General features: G+C 40.9%; 1 protein-coding gene across 1 annotated transcript in view; it reads right to left on the bottom strand.

Annotated features, from left to right (window-relative positions):
- The window catches only part of LOC135472922 (uncharacterized), a 33,228-nt gene extending 22,800 nt beyond the window's left edge, over positions 1 to 10,428 (bottom strand). Inside the window, exon 1 of the mRNA XM_064752654.1 lies at positions 9,899 to 10,428. Coding sequence (XP_064608724.1) covers positions 9,899 to 9,954 — 56 coding nt within the window. The 5' untranslated portion in view covers positions 9,955 to 10,428. The remainder of the gene's footprint in view (positions 1 to 9,898) is intronic.
- Between the last annotated feature and the right edge of the window lie 10,271 nt (positions 10,429 to 20,699).

Below are 20,699 nucleotides of genomic sequence, written 5' to 3'. Positions count from 1 at the left end.
CAGCTTTCAAACATAGAACCGGCAGCCGTCTGGGACTGCCGTAAATATTTGATAGACAGCCTGTTGTCGTCCTCGTAGATAATGGCGATGAGGATATATTAGTCTGTGATTGTCTACATGATGGAATAGGGTGCGACCAACGATATTTTTTGTGGGAGATTATCACACGTAGGAAGAGCGTGTATTTATTAAAATGATAGAACTGATATTGGCTATGAAGAACCGTTCACATCGATTAAGACCACAAGAAGACAACCATGCATAGGCTGAAACAACCTCACCGCAAAGGCCTGGAGCGGCCACTTTAAACCGTAATGATCAAGGTCACAGTCACGAACGAAGGTCATTTCTGAATGCCATGACAGTAAAACGTCACAAGGTCACCAGAAGCTTTTACAACAGCTAGCATAATGAGTATTCTGAGAATTAGACAAAATATCTCCCCGACATTCACTAATATAGGAAACGGACCACCAGATCTCTGTCTATTTGCTATCTACAACCAAAACTTTAGTTTATATATTCGATCAGCGTTTAACGCCTCACGTAATCGAAAGGATACTGTAAAAACATTCTCTGTCATTTGAAAGAGAACTGAAAAATGTTTCTGGAAATATACATTCGAGTTAAATGCAGTCGAACGGTTGATGGTACGGTGGGCTTTATAGGCCATATTGACAATGCATTTCTATCTCTAAAACAGATATCAGATTTGCTTTCTCCTGCACAGGCACACCTTACATGAGCGCAGATCACATGAATTTTAATGAGAACTGAACATAGGTACAGAAAATGGCCTCACTTCATCAACTGTTGGCATATAGTTGGGTAAGGCATGTCTCCTACAACACATTTTTTTCCAAACCAGTTCTTTAGAATCCACATTTAATTCATTCGTATTCAAAACTATAGCTTCATGGAATCCGAATCAATTTCATTGAAATCTTTCTACTGTGCTTGTAGTTTTTAATCCAATTCCATCTCAACGGAATGAAAATGAACCTGAATTTAACTCCAGTTCCTTGTAATTCAGCTCTAGCTGCAATCCCTTGTAGTATAAAAGTAGCTGCTTAGAATCAAAGTACAATGCACATTTTATTATGTATCAAATCTAGTTCACTTGAGTCTAACATCTGTTCGAATCCGCTCTACAGAGGGGAAGTAATATTAATTAAAGAGCCTGTACCGGAGATTTGGGGCAAACAATTCATAATCGCTTGTCAAAGCAAATTTTCTGCATTTACCAATAATAGTTCAAATGACTGCCTTTGAGTAAATATCAGATTCGTACGTGTTCTTTTTATAGTGTAAAAATGACTCTAAAGTTTGAAAAAGTTATACAGTGCGGCCCGCTTAATGGTTTTACAAACCTTTTTGAAAGATAACCTGTGTACTGATGAGGCAGATATTTTGAGCTATTGTAAGATAATAGCAAACATTTTACAAGATTTGTGCTGATAGATTTTTTTGGGCCTAAAATGTATAAAAGCTGTTTTTTTCAAGATTTGGCTAATGATGGCATTAACACATAAACCCTAAATGGTTGACTGATTTATGTATTTGCACAGTATTTTACGCCGTATCAACAAAATTTCACATATATGACGGCGGCCAGTATTATGGTGGGAGGAAATATGACAGAACCGGCGGGAAAACCAAGACCATCTACAGGTTGCTGTCGGACCTTCCCACGTACAGCAGGAGAGGAAGTCAGCATCAGCTGGTCTTGAACTCACAGCCGCCGCATGGGTGAGAGGCTCCTGGGCAATTGCGCCGCGCTGGCACGCTAACCAGCTGACCACGGAGGACCCCTAAACCCATAAATGAGGCAAACTCTCAAATGTTCGGATTTTAGCCTATCATTTATCAACTGCTCTGATTTTATTCTCCACATTATGGTTTATTGTATTCAAATATATTTTCCAATAATGCGGCTGTTAACCTTGGAAACAATGGCTACTGGAGAATTGTGTTAGAATAATGATAGGTGGGAACCTGTATAGGGCTCTATATTGTTAATATTTATTTAGGGCAGTGATAAGGACACCTTTCCAGCTGACTAGCTTCTAAATGGTATTAGTAGGCCTAAGCTAGAAATATCAGGTTCAAGGACGAAATGTAAACGTCAGTATGACCTTCAAGATCATTCAATACAGGGTATATTTACAAAGCAGGCAAATCCGTAATTATCTCACAAAAGCATGTACCGGTACGTTGCGCAAGTGACTCAACGAAAAGGTTTTAAGAAGACCGTTTTCGAAAACACCAAGTGAGCGTGTGAGACGCTACATAATCCAAATCCAGATGTCTTGTATACATCAATGTGTTATTTGTATAAAGATGTTGTTGTAACTGCAGTCCAGCTACATTTCACACATGGGTAATTCAGGCAATTGCAATTGCCAATTGGCAAATCAGTTTCTGCCATACCGTACATAAAGCCAACACTGAACATGTAAAGGTGGGACTAATATTTTTTACTTTTCTAAGTAGGTCGGGCAAAATCTCAATTTACACAATGTTAAACTTTCACTTATACACAGACACCATCTATACGTTCCTTCGTGTCCATACATAGTGCAGTCCAGTCATTGTTTCAATCTAGCCGTAGGGTCTATAATAATATGCTCCTCGAGTGACGTCCCCTTGTGGTTCTGTTTCTTTGCTTTTGCTTTTACGCAGTGCGGCATATCCTAAACATCTGTTACTCAAGCTCAAAGGTGAAGGTCATCGATCCATGCATACGGTGACACAATCTAACATCTAATACAATATTAAGTTAGCAATAACTCGTGGACAAACACCCGCTTTTATATTAAGTCTGTATGCGTAAAAACACTGTGGTTGTAGTCCTATAACAACGGTTCATTCCATCGGTATATTGATCAACGGCCAATGACTGATAAACGGTCACTGACATTATATGATTTGATTGGTATTTTACACCGTACTTAGAAATACTTCACTTATACGACGACGGCTGACATTATGGTGGGAGGAAACCAGGTAGAGCCCAGAGGAAAGCCACTACCATCTGCAGGTTGTTGGAAGACCTTTCCACGTACGGCTGGAGAGGAAGCCAGCATGAGCTGTCAGGGAGATTAGAAGTGTGGGCAAAGTACTGTGAACCATAATTCTTAATCTGTGAATCATTATCACTGAAAGCGTTCTGTTTTATATCTATTAATTAATTTTACTCAGGAATATTTCGCTTAATTGATTTATGACGGGACGGAAACCTCGTGATTTTCATAGCTGGACCTAAACCATCGACAGCTGGATTCGAACCCATAACCTCGTTAATCTAGACCGAACTCTCGCGATAACATACAGACTAGTGAATGTTAAATATTACATTAATATAACATTTTGAGAAGTGTCATGTAGTCCCTCCTTCGTCCTACCCATCACGTTTTATTTACACATGCATTTATATTGCTCCGAAATCAACAGCGATATGTTTGTGTGTATATTTTCATACAGTAGAAAGGTTTTTATAATTTCCTGACATTATACCTGACTTTTTCTGTTTTCATTTTTATGAGATTCTCGTCTAAGTCTTTTGATTTATTTAATTTATTAATCTAATACATGTTTACGTCGTACTCAACCACGTTACTTATATGATGGCAGTCAGTTTTATGTTTGGAGGACACAAGGCAAAGCTGGGGCGGAACAACCGCACCTGATAGCTACTTGATAAACCTTGTGACTTAAAGCCGCGACGACAGCCGTCGGTAGTTGAAACTGTCACAGGCCTAAGGCTTAAGAACATTCATGGGCTGAAGCAAATTCAAACAGTACAACTAAAATTAAGTCACTTCATAGAGTCGTCTACATGCAGAGTGTCACCAGATCTGTGTACTATATATTTATTTGGTGCTTGCATGACGGCGATTCATGGTTATCGAATGACACCGATGACTGTTAATTTTACGACTGTGATTTTTTACCCGATCAACTGACAGACAGCTATGCGATTTTTTACTGAATTATAAACACTTGTCGTTCTCAGGAATGTCTTACTTTATGTTCGGATAAACTGACTGCAAATTAATGACAAAGAGTATGAATGAAAGCGCCGAATGTGGGATGTTGAGAACAGAACCATGGACGAAATAACTGTTATGAATATGCTATGAATGTAAAGCAACCTTATGCTTTGGTGGTATTGACACCAAGAAAATACCAAGTCAAGTAATTCAGAGTGCATACAAGACGAGAGACTTTGGCATGGATATAGCTTTTAACACACATGTAAATCAGCTCACACTAACACGCAATAACATAACTGCATGTACAAAACTTGCTGATAATAAGATTGCCCGCTCAGTTAATCCAAAGCGACTTAAGACTAAGACCCCGACGAGCAAGGAGGAAGAAATATACGTCGACCAATGAGGCTTCAGCCACATTAGTGCGCAGAAGACGTGTCTGGGAGAGTGCGCATTTTACTCAGCATGTGGAACAGTGCCGTGATATTTCTGGCGCAAACAGAGCTATAAAGGCAATTCGAACTAATTGTTTAGGAAAATTCGCTGTCACGATCTATGAATACAGTGATCTAGACTCGAACAATGTTCGTTTATATCAGTTATCATTCTAGCTTTCGCTTTTGGCAGTATAGCTTTATTTTCAGTCAATAAAAGTTTTCGATGTTCAACAAGAGGACGAAGCCTATATAGAGAAGGATCAACCTTTCTGACAGAAAGATGCTGTAGCTTATGTCCGGCGCTCACCTGGACGAATTTAATGAGCAAACCACACATGCATGACCGGTGTTAATTTGAAACTCTCCCACAGGTTAGGTGGGTGGGATGTTTATGCAACGTATTCAACAAAATCGTCCTGCCGGATAGGCCTATATGAACATTAGTGATCAAATCGCCCCATTGGATAGGCCTATATGAACATTGGTAATCAAATCGCCCTGTTAGATAGGCCTATGTGAAGATTGGTAATTAAATCGCCCTGTTGGATAGGCCTATGTGAAGATTGGTAATCAAATCGCCCTGTTAGATAGGCCTATGTGAAGATTGGTAATCAAATCGCCCTGTTGGATAGGCCTATATGAACAGAAGTTTTATTGGATTTATTTGATTGGTGTTTTACGCCATACTCAAGAATATTTCACTTATACGACGGCGGCATGCATTATGGTGGGAGGAAACCGAGCAGAGTCCGGGGGAAACCTATGACCATCCGCAGGTTGCTGGCAGACATTCCCATTTACGGCCGGAGAGGAAGCCAGCATGAGCTGGACTTGAACTCACTGCGACAGCATTGGTGAGAGGCTTCTGGGTCATTAAGCTGCGCTAGCGCGCTAACCAACTGAGCCACGGAGGCCCCTGAACAGTGGTAATAAAATCGTCCTGTTGGATAGGCCTATATGAACATTGGTAATCAAATCGACCCTGATATACATAACAATATCTGGGTTTGGATACTATTTAAATTTATGCGCCTAGAATAACATGTTCACTGCATCTCTTAAGTTATTTCTTACGTTATAAACTTTCTTAGTTCCTTGCATGGTGGTTTTGTGTTAAATTTTTTGTGTTGTGTTTGAAATTGTTGTCGCCATTATTGTACCTGGAACGCCCATCATAGTTGACGATTGGTATACGAAATCCTGATAAGACGCCTATAGAACTGGCATTTGTAATGCATGAGAAGCATACATCAGAAGCCCAGTGTTCATAGGCTGTAATGAGTGGGTGGCGAGCCGTTGCTTTTACGCCGGATGACGACGCTGAGAACAAAATATTTTTATTTCATAACATTGGTTCGTTCTAGAAACAATTTGAAAGTATGCCGAGTTTATTCTGTGATAATGGCACATATGTTTGTCACCTGCGACAAAATAGTCGTGTAGATGTGTTGTGACGTGAACGAATGTGAACTGCACATAAACCGACTTTAAGCCAGGGCTCTCTTTCACAAGGCAATCGTAGGCTAAATTTATCGTAACTTATATCAATGAACGCCTTGCCACAAGAAGACACAATATATATGCGTTCACACTCCTAATGACTCCTCGTCGCCTTATGAATGAAAAATTGTTTAGCACGACGTTAAACCCCAAGCATACTTACACATATACATACTTCCGTGAAAACATATATGTTTAACACAAAATTATGTCGCCTTGACAATCCACTCAACATTCTGCTGCTTTGGGGATCCGTGTGATAAGCATGTGGTGTTTCGCGCACTTTTTTAGACTACAATTGAGTGTCACTTCAGTCTTTATTACGTAGCTGTAGTTTATTGTCAAAGCGGTTCCTAATGATGCCACTCGGCCAGTTTAGGTACACGGATGGCCCACTTCAACAGGACACAGACACCTACGCCTGTCAGTGCACTTGACAGGTGTCGCGTGCGGCACGTGATGTAAACTTTCCACTGAACACTGATGATAAGCGATCGCGGAATAGCCACAATTTTACATGGGTTTCGCCATATGGTTGCACTCTAAGCTGTGTTGAAAAGTCACTAAATTAAAGTTTAACGTTTTTACTGTCTTATGAGACAGTGTCAAGCATTGTGATGTTCATTGGTCGATTGTGGTGTTCACGAAAAGAAAGCGTTAAAATGCCGCACAGCGTGTCACTGTAATGACAAAATTTCAGCCGTGTAATGTTTATTGTGCTTGTTGCCCCAATATGGCTGCAATATTGCCGAACATGCCTTTACGTAGGATAGAGCACACATGTTTCCGCGTAGGATACATCAAACATGTCTTTTGCGAGTACAGATATCTGACATAAACAAAAATCTGTGGAAGATTTTCTGTTCTTACACGCACAAAACTGATAACAATATCTTGCAGCAAATTTAACACAGGACAGGCTTTGAAATAGATTTTCGCCATAAAAATGAAATCTCAAACCTGTAGGTAACAACTCCTCCTGGAAAAGGAATCAGAATATGCCTGGCAGCAATGACAGTTTCAGTGCTCAGGTATACATAAAACTTTGCCACAAACTCAGCAGTTCGCCCGTTTAGCGCCATGTTAGTAATTCCTACTCCGTGCGGATAACCCGAATGCGTGAAACAAAGAAAAATGTGCAAATTCCGTGCCCATGGCCCTGAATGAACCTAGACCTGGTGAGCCTCTTGGTTGGAGTCGAACGCCTTACAGGTGAGCCACGTTCCGCAGCACATATATTCTGGTTGAAAATCATTAAAAACTGGCGAAAAAGACAGTTCTCTTGACAGAAGAGAAACTGCTTTTCATCTGTCGCCTATATTCAGCTATATGTGTAAATTCAGTCATACTCGCCATCAAAATTTCCTTTCGTTAGTGCCATACAACACCACAAGCTTTATACACTGATCTGTTGAACGTCTATACTATTACAAAGAAAATGCAGTTAGAATAATTTTTTTCCTGTACACTGTGGTCGATCAATACTCCAAGGCTTTCCTGTTTGTTAGACTGTAGATCATGATATAGACATGTCAGCTCTTACATGAGATAAAGCTTACATGACTCTTAAATCTGACCTATGGCATGTAAACCTCGTTCTTATTTGGACAAAGAATAACCCTCCATTCCGTTCAGCTATACACAAATGATTCCGCTAGTCCGCTAATAAAAATGAACGCCGCCGACATGATGGAAATAATATCTAAATTGCTCAACATTTTACCCAGTCTCAGTAAATACACATGTCCTGAGCGACTATCAAATATGGTATATAAGTCATAAATGACTGTTGAATGAACAAGTCATAAATGACTATCAAAAGTAGCACTAAAAATGTCTGTATTCATTTTCTCTTTAATGTCTACATTTCATTATTATAGCAGAAGCATGAGATTTGACATTCAGATCCCAACGTTGAGTAATTTGTAATACGTATTGCCTCATGTGAATTATCTACTAAACAGCTCATATGCCATAAACAAGTACGCATGCGTAATAAGAAAATAACACAGTTGTTGATTGCCGTTATGAAGGTTAGATGTGAATATCCCGTACAATACGATGTATGGCCGTACGGTTGCTGCAATGGTTTTGGCAACGCAAACCATTTTTTTCGGCTGACCTGAAAAATGTGATATTTGCAGACCCGGTCCCGTGTTAGGAATTAATTCAATTATCCACAGTATAGCTTACCTTTCTGATGATAAATCCCAACTGAAGTCGTTCCCGTTAGAGTTTTCTAGCTAAGTGGTTCACGCGCCAGAATGTATATATTACACTACGACGGTTATGGGAGACCTTGAGCTGTTAATCTTATTATGACCAATACACTTTCAATAATTATAAATTTAGCCGAGATCAACAAACATTATATCGCTATAGGATCAAAACAGAGAGTCATAAAATGTTTACATTACAGAGTAGACCTATAATGTAAACAAGACACGTAGGCGTAATTTCATGTTAAAGAAGTTATTTTTAGTTTCTCAACAACACTCTTGAAAACATCCAATCTGAATTTTTTTCTTGTAGCAGAATCTACTTCGTATATTGGCGTGAAAGCCCATTCACTAACCGGTGTTTACTAACCGGTGTTTACTAAAAGGTGTTCACTAACCGGTGTTTACTAACCGGTGTTTACTAACCGGTGTTCACTAAGCGGTGTTTACTAACTGGTGTTCACTAACCGGTGTTTACTAACCGGTGTCCACTAACCGGTGTTCACTAACCGGTGTTTACTAACCGGTGTCCACTAACCGGTGTTCACTAACCGGTGTTTACTAATTGGTGTTTACTAACCGGTGTTTACTAACCGGTGTTCACTAACCGGTGTTTACTAACCGGTGTTTACTAAACGGTGTTCACTAACCGGTGTTTACTAACCGGTGTTCACTAACCGGTGTTTTGGTCTCAGTTGGAAAGTCCATTAACTTAACTATTATTTGTAAAAGTTAAATTTTCTCTAGATTTCCCTTGTGATTGAACCTACCCCAATAGAGAAGTCCGTCAGTCGATCGAGTCTCTTTGGTGTTTTAACATAGTCCACTAGAAAACTCGTCACAGTTCGTCACAGTAAAATTCTCAGCAGGATTCCCCTAATTTTCTAACCTACCCAAAATTCCTTTCCAGAGTTGAATTCCGACCAAATTTCCCTCAATGGTTTAACCTACCCCAATAGGACAATGCGTCATATGGGGTCATATTCCCAGCAGGTCTCCCGGGGGTTTTAACCGAGACCAGTATTACGATGGTATTTACCCTTCTTCCGTTTTGCTTTTGTTTCTTCTTTTAAAGTTCACTTTGAAACTTAATTCCTGCTTTATTTAGACTCAGATTTAGGTCTTAAATCTTTACGTTACTGGAAGAGATTCATAGGAAATTTGTTAATAGCTGTGGTCGCTGAGATTATCTACTACACTTCTGACGACTGAGTACAGAGATAAGCAGATTACTAACCTGACAAACGTCTGAACGATCCTGCAACAAGTGAACTGTATAATGACATGTCTTATAAAAGATAGCCTGGACAATAAAAGCGTCTTAATTAAGTCATCCATTTAGTTAACTCGTTAGTCAGTCAGTCCGTTTGTCAGTCAGTCCGTTTGTCAGTCAGTCCGTTTGTCAGTTAGTCAGTCAGTACGGTTAGTTAGTTAAACATTTAATCAATTAGTCAGTCAGTCCATTAGTCCTTTTGTTAGGTAGCTAATTAATCTGCCATAGTTAGTTATATGTAGTATTTCACATCGCTCTGAACAATAGTTCTCATTTGGGGGATGATAACGGTCAGCTATAGCTTCGTGGAGAATTTAACAGACCAGACAAAACTGATTATTTCACCTAGATTAGTCAGTAATTAAGTTACTTAAACTTCCTGAAAACCAAATCAGCTATCGAGAACCATGGTTTTAGACAACAATACCGTACAGTCATCGCAAAATATAAATAAAATTGAAGGGTACTACGAACCCGTGTGCTAGAGGTGGGTCCGTACAACCGTCCCCGCCCCACTCAGGCGTCGACATGACCACAGGTTTGTGTTGTTAGCCCCCACGGGTCATAATGGGCAAAGTTTCCAGCTAAACGAATCCATATCGTACATCAATGCTGTTAGCAGAACAAGTCCATATCGTACAGCAATGTTGTCAGTAGAAAAAGGCCATATCGTACAGCAATGTTGTCAGAAGAACAAGTTCATGTGACACAGCAATGTGGTCAGCTGAACTTCGACAGTCCGAGTTATCAAGTCTTTCTAGTCAGTTTAGAAGATCCTTGTCATAGCTCGGCTCAAAAATCACCATAAATTAGAATACAACAGGTATAGCGACTAGCGTACAGCCCAGCGAGACACAAAATGGGAGGAGCCTAAACCTGACACTTGCCTATTGGCATTTGTTGACACGTATCGATCTATGATGCTGCAGGATGACTTTGTACGCAAGGCGCTAGCAATAGGCTATAGCCTAACACTACTGGAAGTATAAATCCTGTATGGGGACAGAGTCATATCCGACTGGTGGAGTTTCTGATGGTAGTTTAGCGAATTGTTTCCTCACAACTGTCTGCTTTGGTCCTCGCACATCAACAGTTCCTGTACAATACGCTCCGAAGGCCAACCGTCAATCCCTTGGCTCTCTGCGCTCATTACCTACCGGCTAATTGCCCCACGTAATTATTTGTTTTGAAGTCACGGCTACGGTGCTGCGAGCCACATTGCGCACATACTCTCTGATTATTGCCCCTATCTGCAGTATACCAAGGCTAGGTTCATCCGCAAATGTCAATCGGCCCCCCTCACAGACATACGAGCCAATATGCATAGCTCGTAAACACTATTGACTTATTATTGATACAGCTGTTGCAAGCAGGATTCTCTATAGCACCAGAGTTTAACCTAGGCAGTGCCCTCGTACTCTGACACTATCACTGCGTACGTCAGCTATGGCCTAACCATGTGCCGACTGACGTATAAAATCATGACCGTTTTTTACATGCTTACGCGCTGTGTAAGTTAAATACAGAACGTAATGCACAAATTTTGCCCCAAATCTTTCCATTGAATTTCAATAGGGAGTAAATTTAACTTGTTATACATGTAATCAATAATTTGAAGGTCAAATTCTGGTCAAATTTATCCGTAGCTCGTATAAATGTCGATTTTCTTCTCTTTAGAGACAATTGGTGGCAAGATGCGTAAAATTGCTATCCGGAACGTCTATAATAAATATGGCCAGAAAATCGGTGGGTGGCCATTGTATAGTGTTGGAAAGTTTAGATCGCTGATGGTGTAGCAATGTGAAAAACAAGCATTGTTAGAAATAAATAGAACATTAACAGCGACAAAACATATTAAAGATTTTCTTATTTTTCATGACTCCACCTTGAAACTTTGAAAATAGGCCCTTATTATTCAAACGCATGGAATAGCTAAACTGTTGTTGGAAAGTAAGGCACATATAAATTCACCTCTTTATATTGAGATGACCTGTATATAAGGCCAGTCTGTATAAGCCTTCAGGGCGTTGGCAAAACAGAAGATTAATGACATGAGAATCAATGTATGGCCGACGAGGCTGGGAGTATACAAGGAATATACACGGAAAAAGAAAATGTTCACATCGTACATAGGTATATCAGTATGGTGATTTCTCTACGACATGTTGAAATGAGTGACGAGTCGGCCCTGTCCAGCTTCCTCTCACCTTAAAGTGGCCGTCGTATAAGTGAAATATTCTTGAGTACGGCGTAAACACCAATCAAATAAACAAAATAAATAAATAAACCCTAATTAAGGTGGCCCAAGTTGACAGAAGGCCAGGATTTAATAGTTTACGCAATCCTGAGTCGGGTCACACCTAAGGCCTTAAAAGAGGAAGTCGCTTCCTCGTTTGGCGTTCAGCATGAAAAGGAAGTGGTTGGCCCGTATCAGTGTGACGGCTCGGGCGGAACGACTTATTTGCGTTCGGTAAGTCGTCTCAGTGAAGCAGCATTAGATAAAAGTTAAAATCCGTCCTGCAATAAGGAGGCACATTACGTGCACTCTAAGGGCTCCTTCGTCGTTATGTGACTGAAAATTATTAAGTACGACGTTAAACCCCAAGCACTCGCTGACTCATTCATACGGATTACATGTGACCAACTGTCAAAATCGCTCTGTTGTCACTGCTCTCTATGCTGTGCTCCTTTGTATTCTAAACATTGTGTAAAAATTCAACAATCAGTTGCTTGTATTGTTGACCAGTATGTACACAGGCTATAATCTCGTTATTTGTAAACCACTTCCCTGAGGACATGTACTGTTTGGTATGTGTATCATCCCGTCCCAGACGCTAGATATTACTCGGGTTCTGAGGACGGGTATAGTTTGGTATGTGTATCATCCCGTCCCAGACGCTAGATATTACTCAGGTTCTGAGGACGTGTACAGTTTGGTATGTGTATCATCCCGTCCCAGACGCTAGATATTACTCCTGTCCTGAGGAGGTGCACAGTTTGGTATGTGTATCATCCCGTCCCAGATGCTAGATATTACTCCTGTCCTGAGGACGTGTACAGTTTGGTATGTGTATCATCCCGTCCCAGATGCTAGATATTACTCCTGTCCTGAGGACGTTGTACAGTTTGGTATGTGTATCATCCCGTCCCAGATGTTAGATATTACTCCTGTCCTGGGGACATGTACAGTTTGGTATGTGTATCATCCCGTCCCAGATGCTAGATATTACTCCTGTCCTGAGGACGTGTACAGTTTGGTATGTGTATCATCCCGTCTCAGACGCTAGATATTACTCCTGTCCTGAGGCGGTGCACAGTTTGGTATGTGTATTATTCTGTCCCAGCCCTGTCCTGAGGATGTGTACAGTTTGGTATGTGTATCATCCAGTCCCAGACGCTAGATATTACTCACGTCCTGAGGACATATACAGTTTGGTATGTGTACCATCCCGTCTCTGAGGCTAGATATTACTCCTGTCCTGTGGACATGTACAGTTTGGTATGTGTATCATCCCGTCCCAGATGCTAGATATTACTCCTGTCCTGAGGACGTGTACAGTTTGGTATGTGTATCATCCCGTCCCAGATGCTACATATTACTCCTGTCCTGAGGAAGTGTACAGTTTGGTATGTGTATCATCCCGTCTCAGACGCTAGATATTACTCCTCTCCTGAGGAGGAGCACAGTTTGGTATGTGCATCATTCTGTCCCAGCCCTGTCCTGTGGACATGTACAGTTTGGTATGTGTATCATCCCGTCCCAGATGCTACATATTACTCCTGTCCTGAGGAAGTGTACAGTTTGGTATGTGTATCATCCCGTCCCAGACGCTAGATATTACTCCTCTCCTGAGGCGGTGCACAGTTTGGTATGTGTATTATTCTGTCCCAGCCCTGTCCTGGGGACATGTACAGTTTGGTATGTGTATCATCCCGTCCCAGACGCTAGATATTACTCCTGTCCTGTGGACATGTACAGTTTGGTATGTGTATCATCCCATCCCAGGCGTTAGATATTACTTCTGTCCTGTGGACATGTACAGTTTGGTATGTGTATCATCCCGTCCCAGACGCTAGATATTACTCCTGTCCTGTGGACATGTACAGTTTGGTATGTGTATCATCCCATCCCAGGCGTTAGATATTACTTCTGTCCTGTGGACATGTACAGTTTGGTATGTGTATCATCCCGTCCCAGACGCTAGATATTACTTCTGTCCTGTGGACATGTACAGTTTGGTATGTGTATCATCCCGTCCCAGACTTTAGATATTACTTCTGTTCTGAGGAGGTGCACAGTTTGGTATGTGTATCATCCAGTCCCAGACGTTAGATATTACTCCCCTATATAGCTCGAACACACAGTAACGATGGAAACGATCTTATACTCACTCTTAATGATGAAGTCGATCGATGAACCACGATTTTCCCTATAACATGTGACTTTCCTAACAGTGAACCACGGTTTTTCCAATAAACATGTTACTTCGTGAACCACTCTCCCAACAGTGAACCACAGTTTTTCCAAGTAATAAACATCTTATTTTGAGAAGCACTTACCTAACACTGAATCACAGTTTTTGCAATAAACATGTACTTTCTGAACCATGTTCAGAACAGTAACAGTTAAACAATCCTTCGACAAATAAAATTACCTGACAGCAAATCACTTTTCCGCCGTGAAACCACTTTCTTTCAAAAGCGACTTCTCCTCCATCCCACCTCTGTCTCTATCCAGTGTCCTTCACCCTCCTCCATCACACCTCTGTCTCTATCCAGTATCCTTCACCCTCCTCCATCCCACCTCTGTCTCTATCCAGTGTCCTTCACCCGAGAATCATATTTCATTCCAAGACATAACTTACCTTAAAGTGAGTGCAACCACCGTTTAACACTGAAACACATTTCAGAGCTTTTGAGTCCTATAGAAATGAAACATCTATATATGTACTACACGTATTTTTGTGGAGTGAAACTATAGCATATTCCACAGTGTATCCCTTCTCTACGAAAAACTAACTTATATTCAGTAAACCAATAAGTCACATTTCACAAAGAATCAAATCATAAACTTTCTGTAAATACAGGGTGTCCCAGAAGTCGCGCACCATCAAGGTTGAGGTTGAAAAAAATTTAAAATCAGTAATAAATCTGAAACAAAGAAAAAAAATAAAAATCAGGATGGTGCACGACTTCTGGGACACACTGTACATTAAAAATCGCCTTGATTTACATAGAACCGGCAGCAGACAACCCATAAGAACGAACGCTCGCAGCTCCATAGGGTAAATGCGCTTATCACTTACACTGCGGCCGGCAGACGTTGACCAGTGAGGTTGAGTGATCGAACCCAGCTCTGGCCCTAGTGTTAGGCCGGGAAATTTGTTTAAAGGCACAGACGAGTGGAGATGGTTTTGTTTGGGCTTTGTCTTGTTTTTATTTTTCTTTTCTTCTCCAATAAACCTGATCTCCGTCATACAAGTGAAATATGCTTCACCACGTCGTAAAACGTCAACCAGAGAAATAAATAAACAGAACACAGGCAAATGCTGTCTCCCAAAATATGAAAATCATGCAACTATATAACATTACAAAATTTAATGCCAAATACTTTTTGATAACGAAAAGGGAGACTTGAACTCAGAACATCAATAGATTTCTATAAAGTGAATTAAGGGTTCGGACATTTACTATGTGACGTCCAGATATTTGCCAAGTGGCGTTCAGACATTTGCCAAGTGACGTTCAGACATTTGCCAGGTGACGTTCAGACATTTGCCAAGTGACGTTCAAAACATTTGCCAAAACTGACCTGGTTCAGCAACCACTTTTACAAAGTGGCGTATGACATTTATTTATCGTACATTTGTCGTGCGATGTTTTATACGCCACTATTAACGTACCATTGTCCTCTATGTCCGATATCGTACAAGTACGACGTCTTTGTCAAAGTGGCCCCAGACCTTTGCCAAGTGACGTTCTGATATCTGTCAAGTGATGATAAGATATTTGCCAAGTGACATTCGAACATTAGCTAAGTGACGCGGTTCAGACCTTTGCCAAGTAATGTTCAGACATTTACGAGTGATGTTCAGACATTTACGAGTGATGTTCAGACATTTACGAGTGACGTTCAGATATTTACGAGTGATGTTCAGACATTTACGAGTGATGTTCAGACATATACAAGTGACGTTCAGACATTTACGAGTGATGTTCAGACATAGTGACGTTACGACATTTACGAGTGATGTTCCGACATTTACGAGTGACGTTCCGACATTTACGAGTGACGTTCCGACTTTTACAAGTGATGTTCAGATATTTACGAGTGACGTTCAGACATTTACTAGTGATGTTCAGACATAGTGACGTTCAGACATTTGCCAAGTGATGTTCAGACATATACAGGTGATGTTTAGACATTTAAGAGTGACGTTCAGACATTAACGAGTGATGTTCAGATATTCACGAGTGATGTTCAGACATTTACACGTGACGTTCAGACATTTACGAGAGATGTTCAGATATTTACGATTGATGTTCACACATAGTGACGTTCAGACATATACGAGTGATGTTCAGATATTTACGAGTGACGTTCAGACATGTAAACGGTAAAGATGAACTCTAATTACTAGTCTCAAACTGCATTAATATAATAACCAATTGAAAGAATAGCGTATTATTGGGCTCGAACACCTTGTGCATATAGGCCTACCAACTAAAACGGCGGCGCTCCACACATTAAATAGATATAGCAATTTTGTTCATTCGTTTTTACCGATTATATGGATTACTAATTTATTAAATTCGACTTGGATTTGGATTCCTTATTACGGATTTCACATTTGCAGATGTTTCATAATCCATGTTTAAGGACTTATTTGTCTGCTATAATTATGAATTCTGAAGCCATCCAGTATGAGAGCCTACCTGTAACATGTATGCAATACCAGTGGCTTGCATGCTCGTGATATGTGCCAGTGTACTTTTATGACTTGTTTATCGTATACCTGACGTATATATCGATTTGATGTAGATTATGCATTGTCCTGTGTCTCAGCTATATAGGCTATATACAAAGCCAAACGGGTCAATATGACGGCATCAGTCTAACATAACCTACATGTCACACAGCGTCATCGTAACAACAACAACAAAAAAGAACCCTATGATTCAATCCTATGATTGGGATTTTACGTCGTACTTAGCGATTTTTCATCCACATGACGACAAGGAGTCATTAAATACGTGGGTGCGCATATACCGTATCTTCTTGAGACACCGGCCCGGATAGCACAGTTGGTAGAGCGTCCGCTTCGGGACCGGTAGATCCAGGATCAATCCTTGATCGAGTCACACCTAAGACTTTAAAAGAGGAAGTTGTAGTCGGTTAGCGCGCTAGCGCAGCGTAATGACCCAGAAGCCTCTCACCAATGCGGTCGCTGTGAGTTCAAGTCCAGCTCATGCTGGCTTCCTCTCCGGCCGTAAGTGGGAAGGTCTGCCAGCAACCTGCGGATGGTCGTGGGTTTCCCCCGGGCTCTGCCCGGTTTCCACCCACCATAATGCTGGCCGCCGTCGTATAAGTGAAATATTCTTGAGTACGGCGTAAAACACCAACCAAATAAATAAATAAATAAATTGATCGAGTCACACCTAAGACTTTAAAAGAGGAAGTTGTAACTTCCTCGCTTGGCGTTCGGCATGAAGGGGATAGTGCAACGACTGGTTGACCCGTATCAGTATAATGGCTCGGGCGGGGCGCCTTACTTGCCTTCGGTAAGTCGTCTCAGTGAAGCAGCACTAAATAAAAGAGCGGTGGAAATCCGTCCTGCAACAAGGAGGCACATTATACGTACATGCACCCTAAGGATTCCTTCGTCGTCATATGACTGAAAAATTGTTGAGTACGACGTTAAACCCCAAGCACTCACTCACTCACTCACTCTTCTTGAGACAGGATGAATCCATGCCGCCAAATTGCTGCCGCCACTGAAGTATCGTGCCGAAAACACTAGTCATGACACCTCACACAGTCACATTATGTTGACACCCGGCGAAACAGCCCTTTCTTTGCTCTAACCGCTCACTGCTGAACCCCAGTCGAGTGAACAACAAGTACCATTTTCAAAGCCCGACCAATTCTAAGTAGAAACTGTGCTAAACAGACTATGTAGGCTATTAAGTATAAGGCCACAGCAAAAAGTGAAAAGGAAATAAAAACACAGTGCACTAAAAGAATTACGGGTCTAGCTAATTACTCGAGGGTCGCACTCAAACGGCAGACAAAAACAATAATAACAATCAAAACTAGTGTATGACCCCCTTGGCCATGTAGGCCTCAGAAATGCAGTAACATCTTTCTGATATCAGCGATATTACTCACTTTTAAAGTGATTTACTGCCTGCTTGATGGAGTAGTATGTACGATCTTATCAACAATAAGGTTCCAATATTACTAAATTACATGTCTAATTACATTTCTTTGATTAGTCTTTCAGACCACACTCGAGTCAGCGGTGTCTGAAGCGACATCTGTATGAGTGAAACACGTGCAGGTCTACTTAAACGACTCTGACGACCTGCACAAACTGAGGCGGTAATTTACACTGTCACCTAAACGATGCGGAACATCATGCAAGCTATGCAGGGAGTCACTTCACAGCTACCCCCACTACTGCATAAAACTGTGTCTAATTATAGTGATTTACACCCTATTCAAGTATATTTCACTTTTCAGACATCTCACCTGTACGGCAAGGTGCCTGACAAACATCGTGACCAAAAGCCATATTATAATAGCGAGCCGTGGGTTCGAACCTATATATGACATCATTGGACAATAGCATGAAAAGTATTTATACTTAGGGCCGAATGTGTACTAATAGGTTAACTGGGGTTGTAGACTTCCACCACAACATTGTATCGGTAAAGTCTACCTTACAGTGTCGGTGATGATTGGCTGCTTTTAGACATTGCCCAGGTTATAGACTAAGTTTAAGGTCAGGTATGGCACATTTTTTCAAGCGTGGTCATGCTCTCAGTCAGTTGTGTTCATCTATATACGCTTTACACAAGTATGCATGCATTATACATTATTCCTCCAATCATGGTATAGAGCCCATACATCGGAGGAGTAAACCACGTCGTAATCAATCTCTTATTATAATGTAGCACCTTATGCAATTCGAGTCATGAGACAACATGGGGCACAATAAGGGAAAAAGACAACAGATCATCATCAGAACTAGATTCAAGCCTATATGTATGGAAGCCGGATGAGGACATCTCGCCCTGCATCCCGCAGCACGAGGACGGTGCAAATCGTGCGCGAATGCTACCCTTCTCGTACCGCGGCCCACGAACCGCTATGCGCGACACTTCTTCTTCACGAGGGGCCACGAATGGTGACCGTCCTCGTCCCCTCATCCCGCGGGTTGCGGTCCGCGGGACGAGGTCGGTGCCACTCGCGTGCGATTTACTCCGTCCTCGAGCCGCGGGTACTGTCCTCGTCCCCTCATCTCGCGGGTCGCGGGTCGCGGGCCGCGGCACGAGAACAGTATCATTCGCGCGCGATTTGCACCTTCCTCGTGCCGCGGGCCGCGAAGTGAGATGCCCTCTCAGGTAGCAATGATTTCATACAACAAATCACACTTCACGGTACGGGTTAAGCTGTGTTACATACGTGACTACAAATGTAGGCCTCTCATAGTCCCATGTGGATGTATATGACGAGTTTGCTTTATGTGTATATGAAAACTTGATTCTATTATATTCTATAGTGCCACATAAAAATCTCAACTCAAACCTATCAAAGAGCAAATGTGTATCGTTTTGTACACATTTGTTTGTGTAGTTTGCGATGTAAATAAGATGTGTATAGCCATAGGTACACAATTTGGTACACATGATGATATGTGTAAGTACATATGCAAGGTATATGCGATGTACACAATAATGTGATACACATCTTGTGTATTTTTGTACACAATTGCATTTAGAGAGTAAATAAATACAATATCTTGTCCAGTATTCTTGCAATGTTCCTGCAACACAATGTTATCTTCTGGACAACACAATGTTATCTTCTGGACAACACGTTGTTATCTTCTGGACAACACAATGTTATTTTCTGGACAACACAATGTTATCTTCTGGACAACACAATGTTATCTACTGCACAACACAATGTTATATTCTGGACAACACAATGTTATCTACTGCACAACACAATGCCCCTTTACACCATGTAATACAAATATTCAGCTGAAATAACTCAAGTCTGTCATGTATATAACACAATGGTTTGTATAACAATTTTGTAATACAATAACATACTCTATTATGATGTCATAATCATAGTTATTTATTTGATTGTTTTTTTTTTACGCCGTACTCAAGAATATTTCACTTTTACGACGGATATTGTCAGAGTAAACAATATCATAATCTATTCTGTCGTCATAGTCATAGCATTCTGTCAATGAAAGATTGCACAGGTAGTTTTTAAAGTTTTTGTTTATTTTGGTTTGTGTGTGTTGGTGGTGGTGGTGGTGATGGTGGGGCCTGGGGGACGGGGGAGGTATCGCACACCTCCAGCCGAATGGAAATCAAACAGTATCGGTATATCATTGCAACGAGGTAGAGTGTTAATAAATCAGGTCAAATGTTGGAATCCAGCTGCCACACACGTGGGATTAAAATACGTCTCTTAAATATAGATAGTTATGCTATTAACGACCGTAGCATAAAAAACAGTGTAACGAGAAGTGTAACACATATCTTCTCTTAAAATGTTGCCGTACATTAAAGCCAGTTAACGATGTCTAAACAGCTTGCCCATAGCTTCTCGTTTAGCGTTCTTTCAGAGTTGTACCTGTGAGCAACTACCATGGCGACGTAATGATTACCGGTTTAGTTGCCATGGTAATTATTTGCGCCAATAACGCCAATGGCGCTGTGTGGAAGAGGCCCTAAGTTTCTAGAATATATGACTGACGGCCAATATATGCGTTACTTTGGCTATTGTAAATTGACAATAATATAATATTTGCAAAACATATCCTATAGCTGCAGGTGTCAAAAGGAACAAAAGGAAGCTTGAAAGGTTGACATCTCCAGAAAAATGAATGACAAACCACGAAAAACACAAACAGCCACAAACAGTTTGAGCGTATCGATTTACTAATTTTATTATCTATTTTTTTTTTATTATTTATTTATTTACACAGTGGTTTAACGCCACACTCAAAATTGTTTCTCTTATACGATG

This window comes from Liolophura sinensis, chromosome 8, assembly GCF_032854445.1.
Source record: "Liolophura sinensis isolate JHLJ2023 chromosome 8, CUHK_Ljap_v2, whole genome shotgun sequence".
Classification (NCBI taxonomy): domain Eukaryota; kingdom Metazoa; phylum Mollusca; class Polyplacophora; order Chitonida; family Chitonidae; genus Liolophura; species Liolophura sinensis.
Note: the sequence above shows the minus strand (reverse complement) of the source record. Positions and strands in the feature narration are given on the sequence as shown.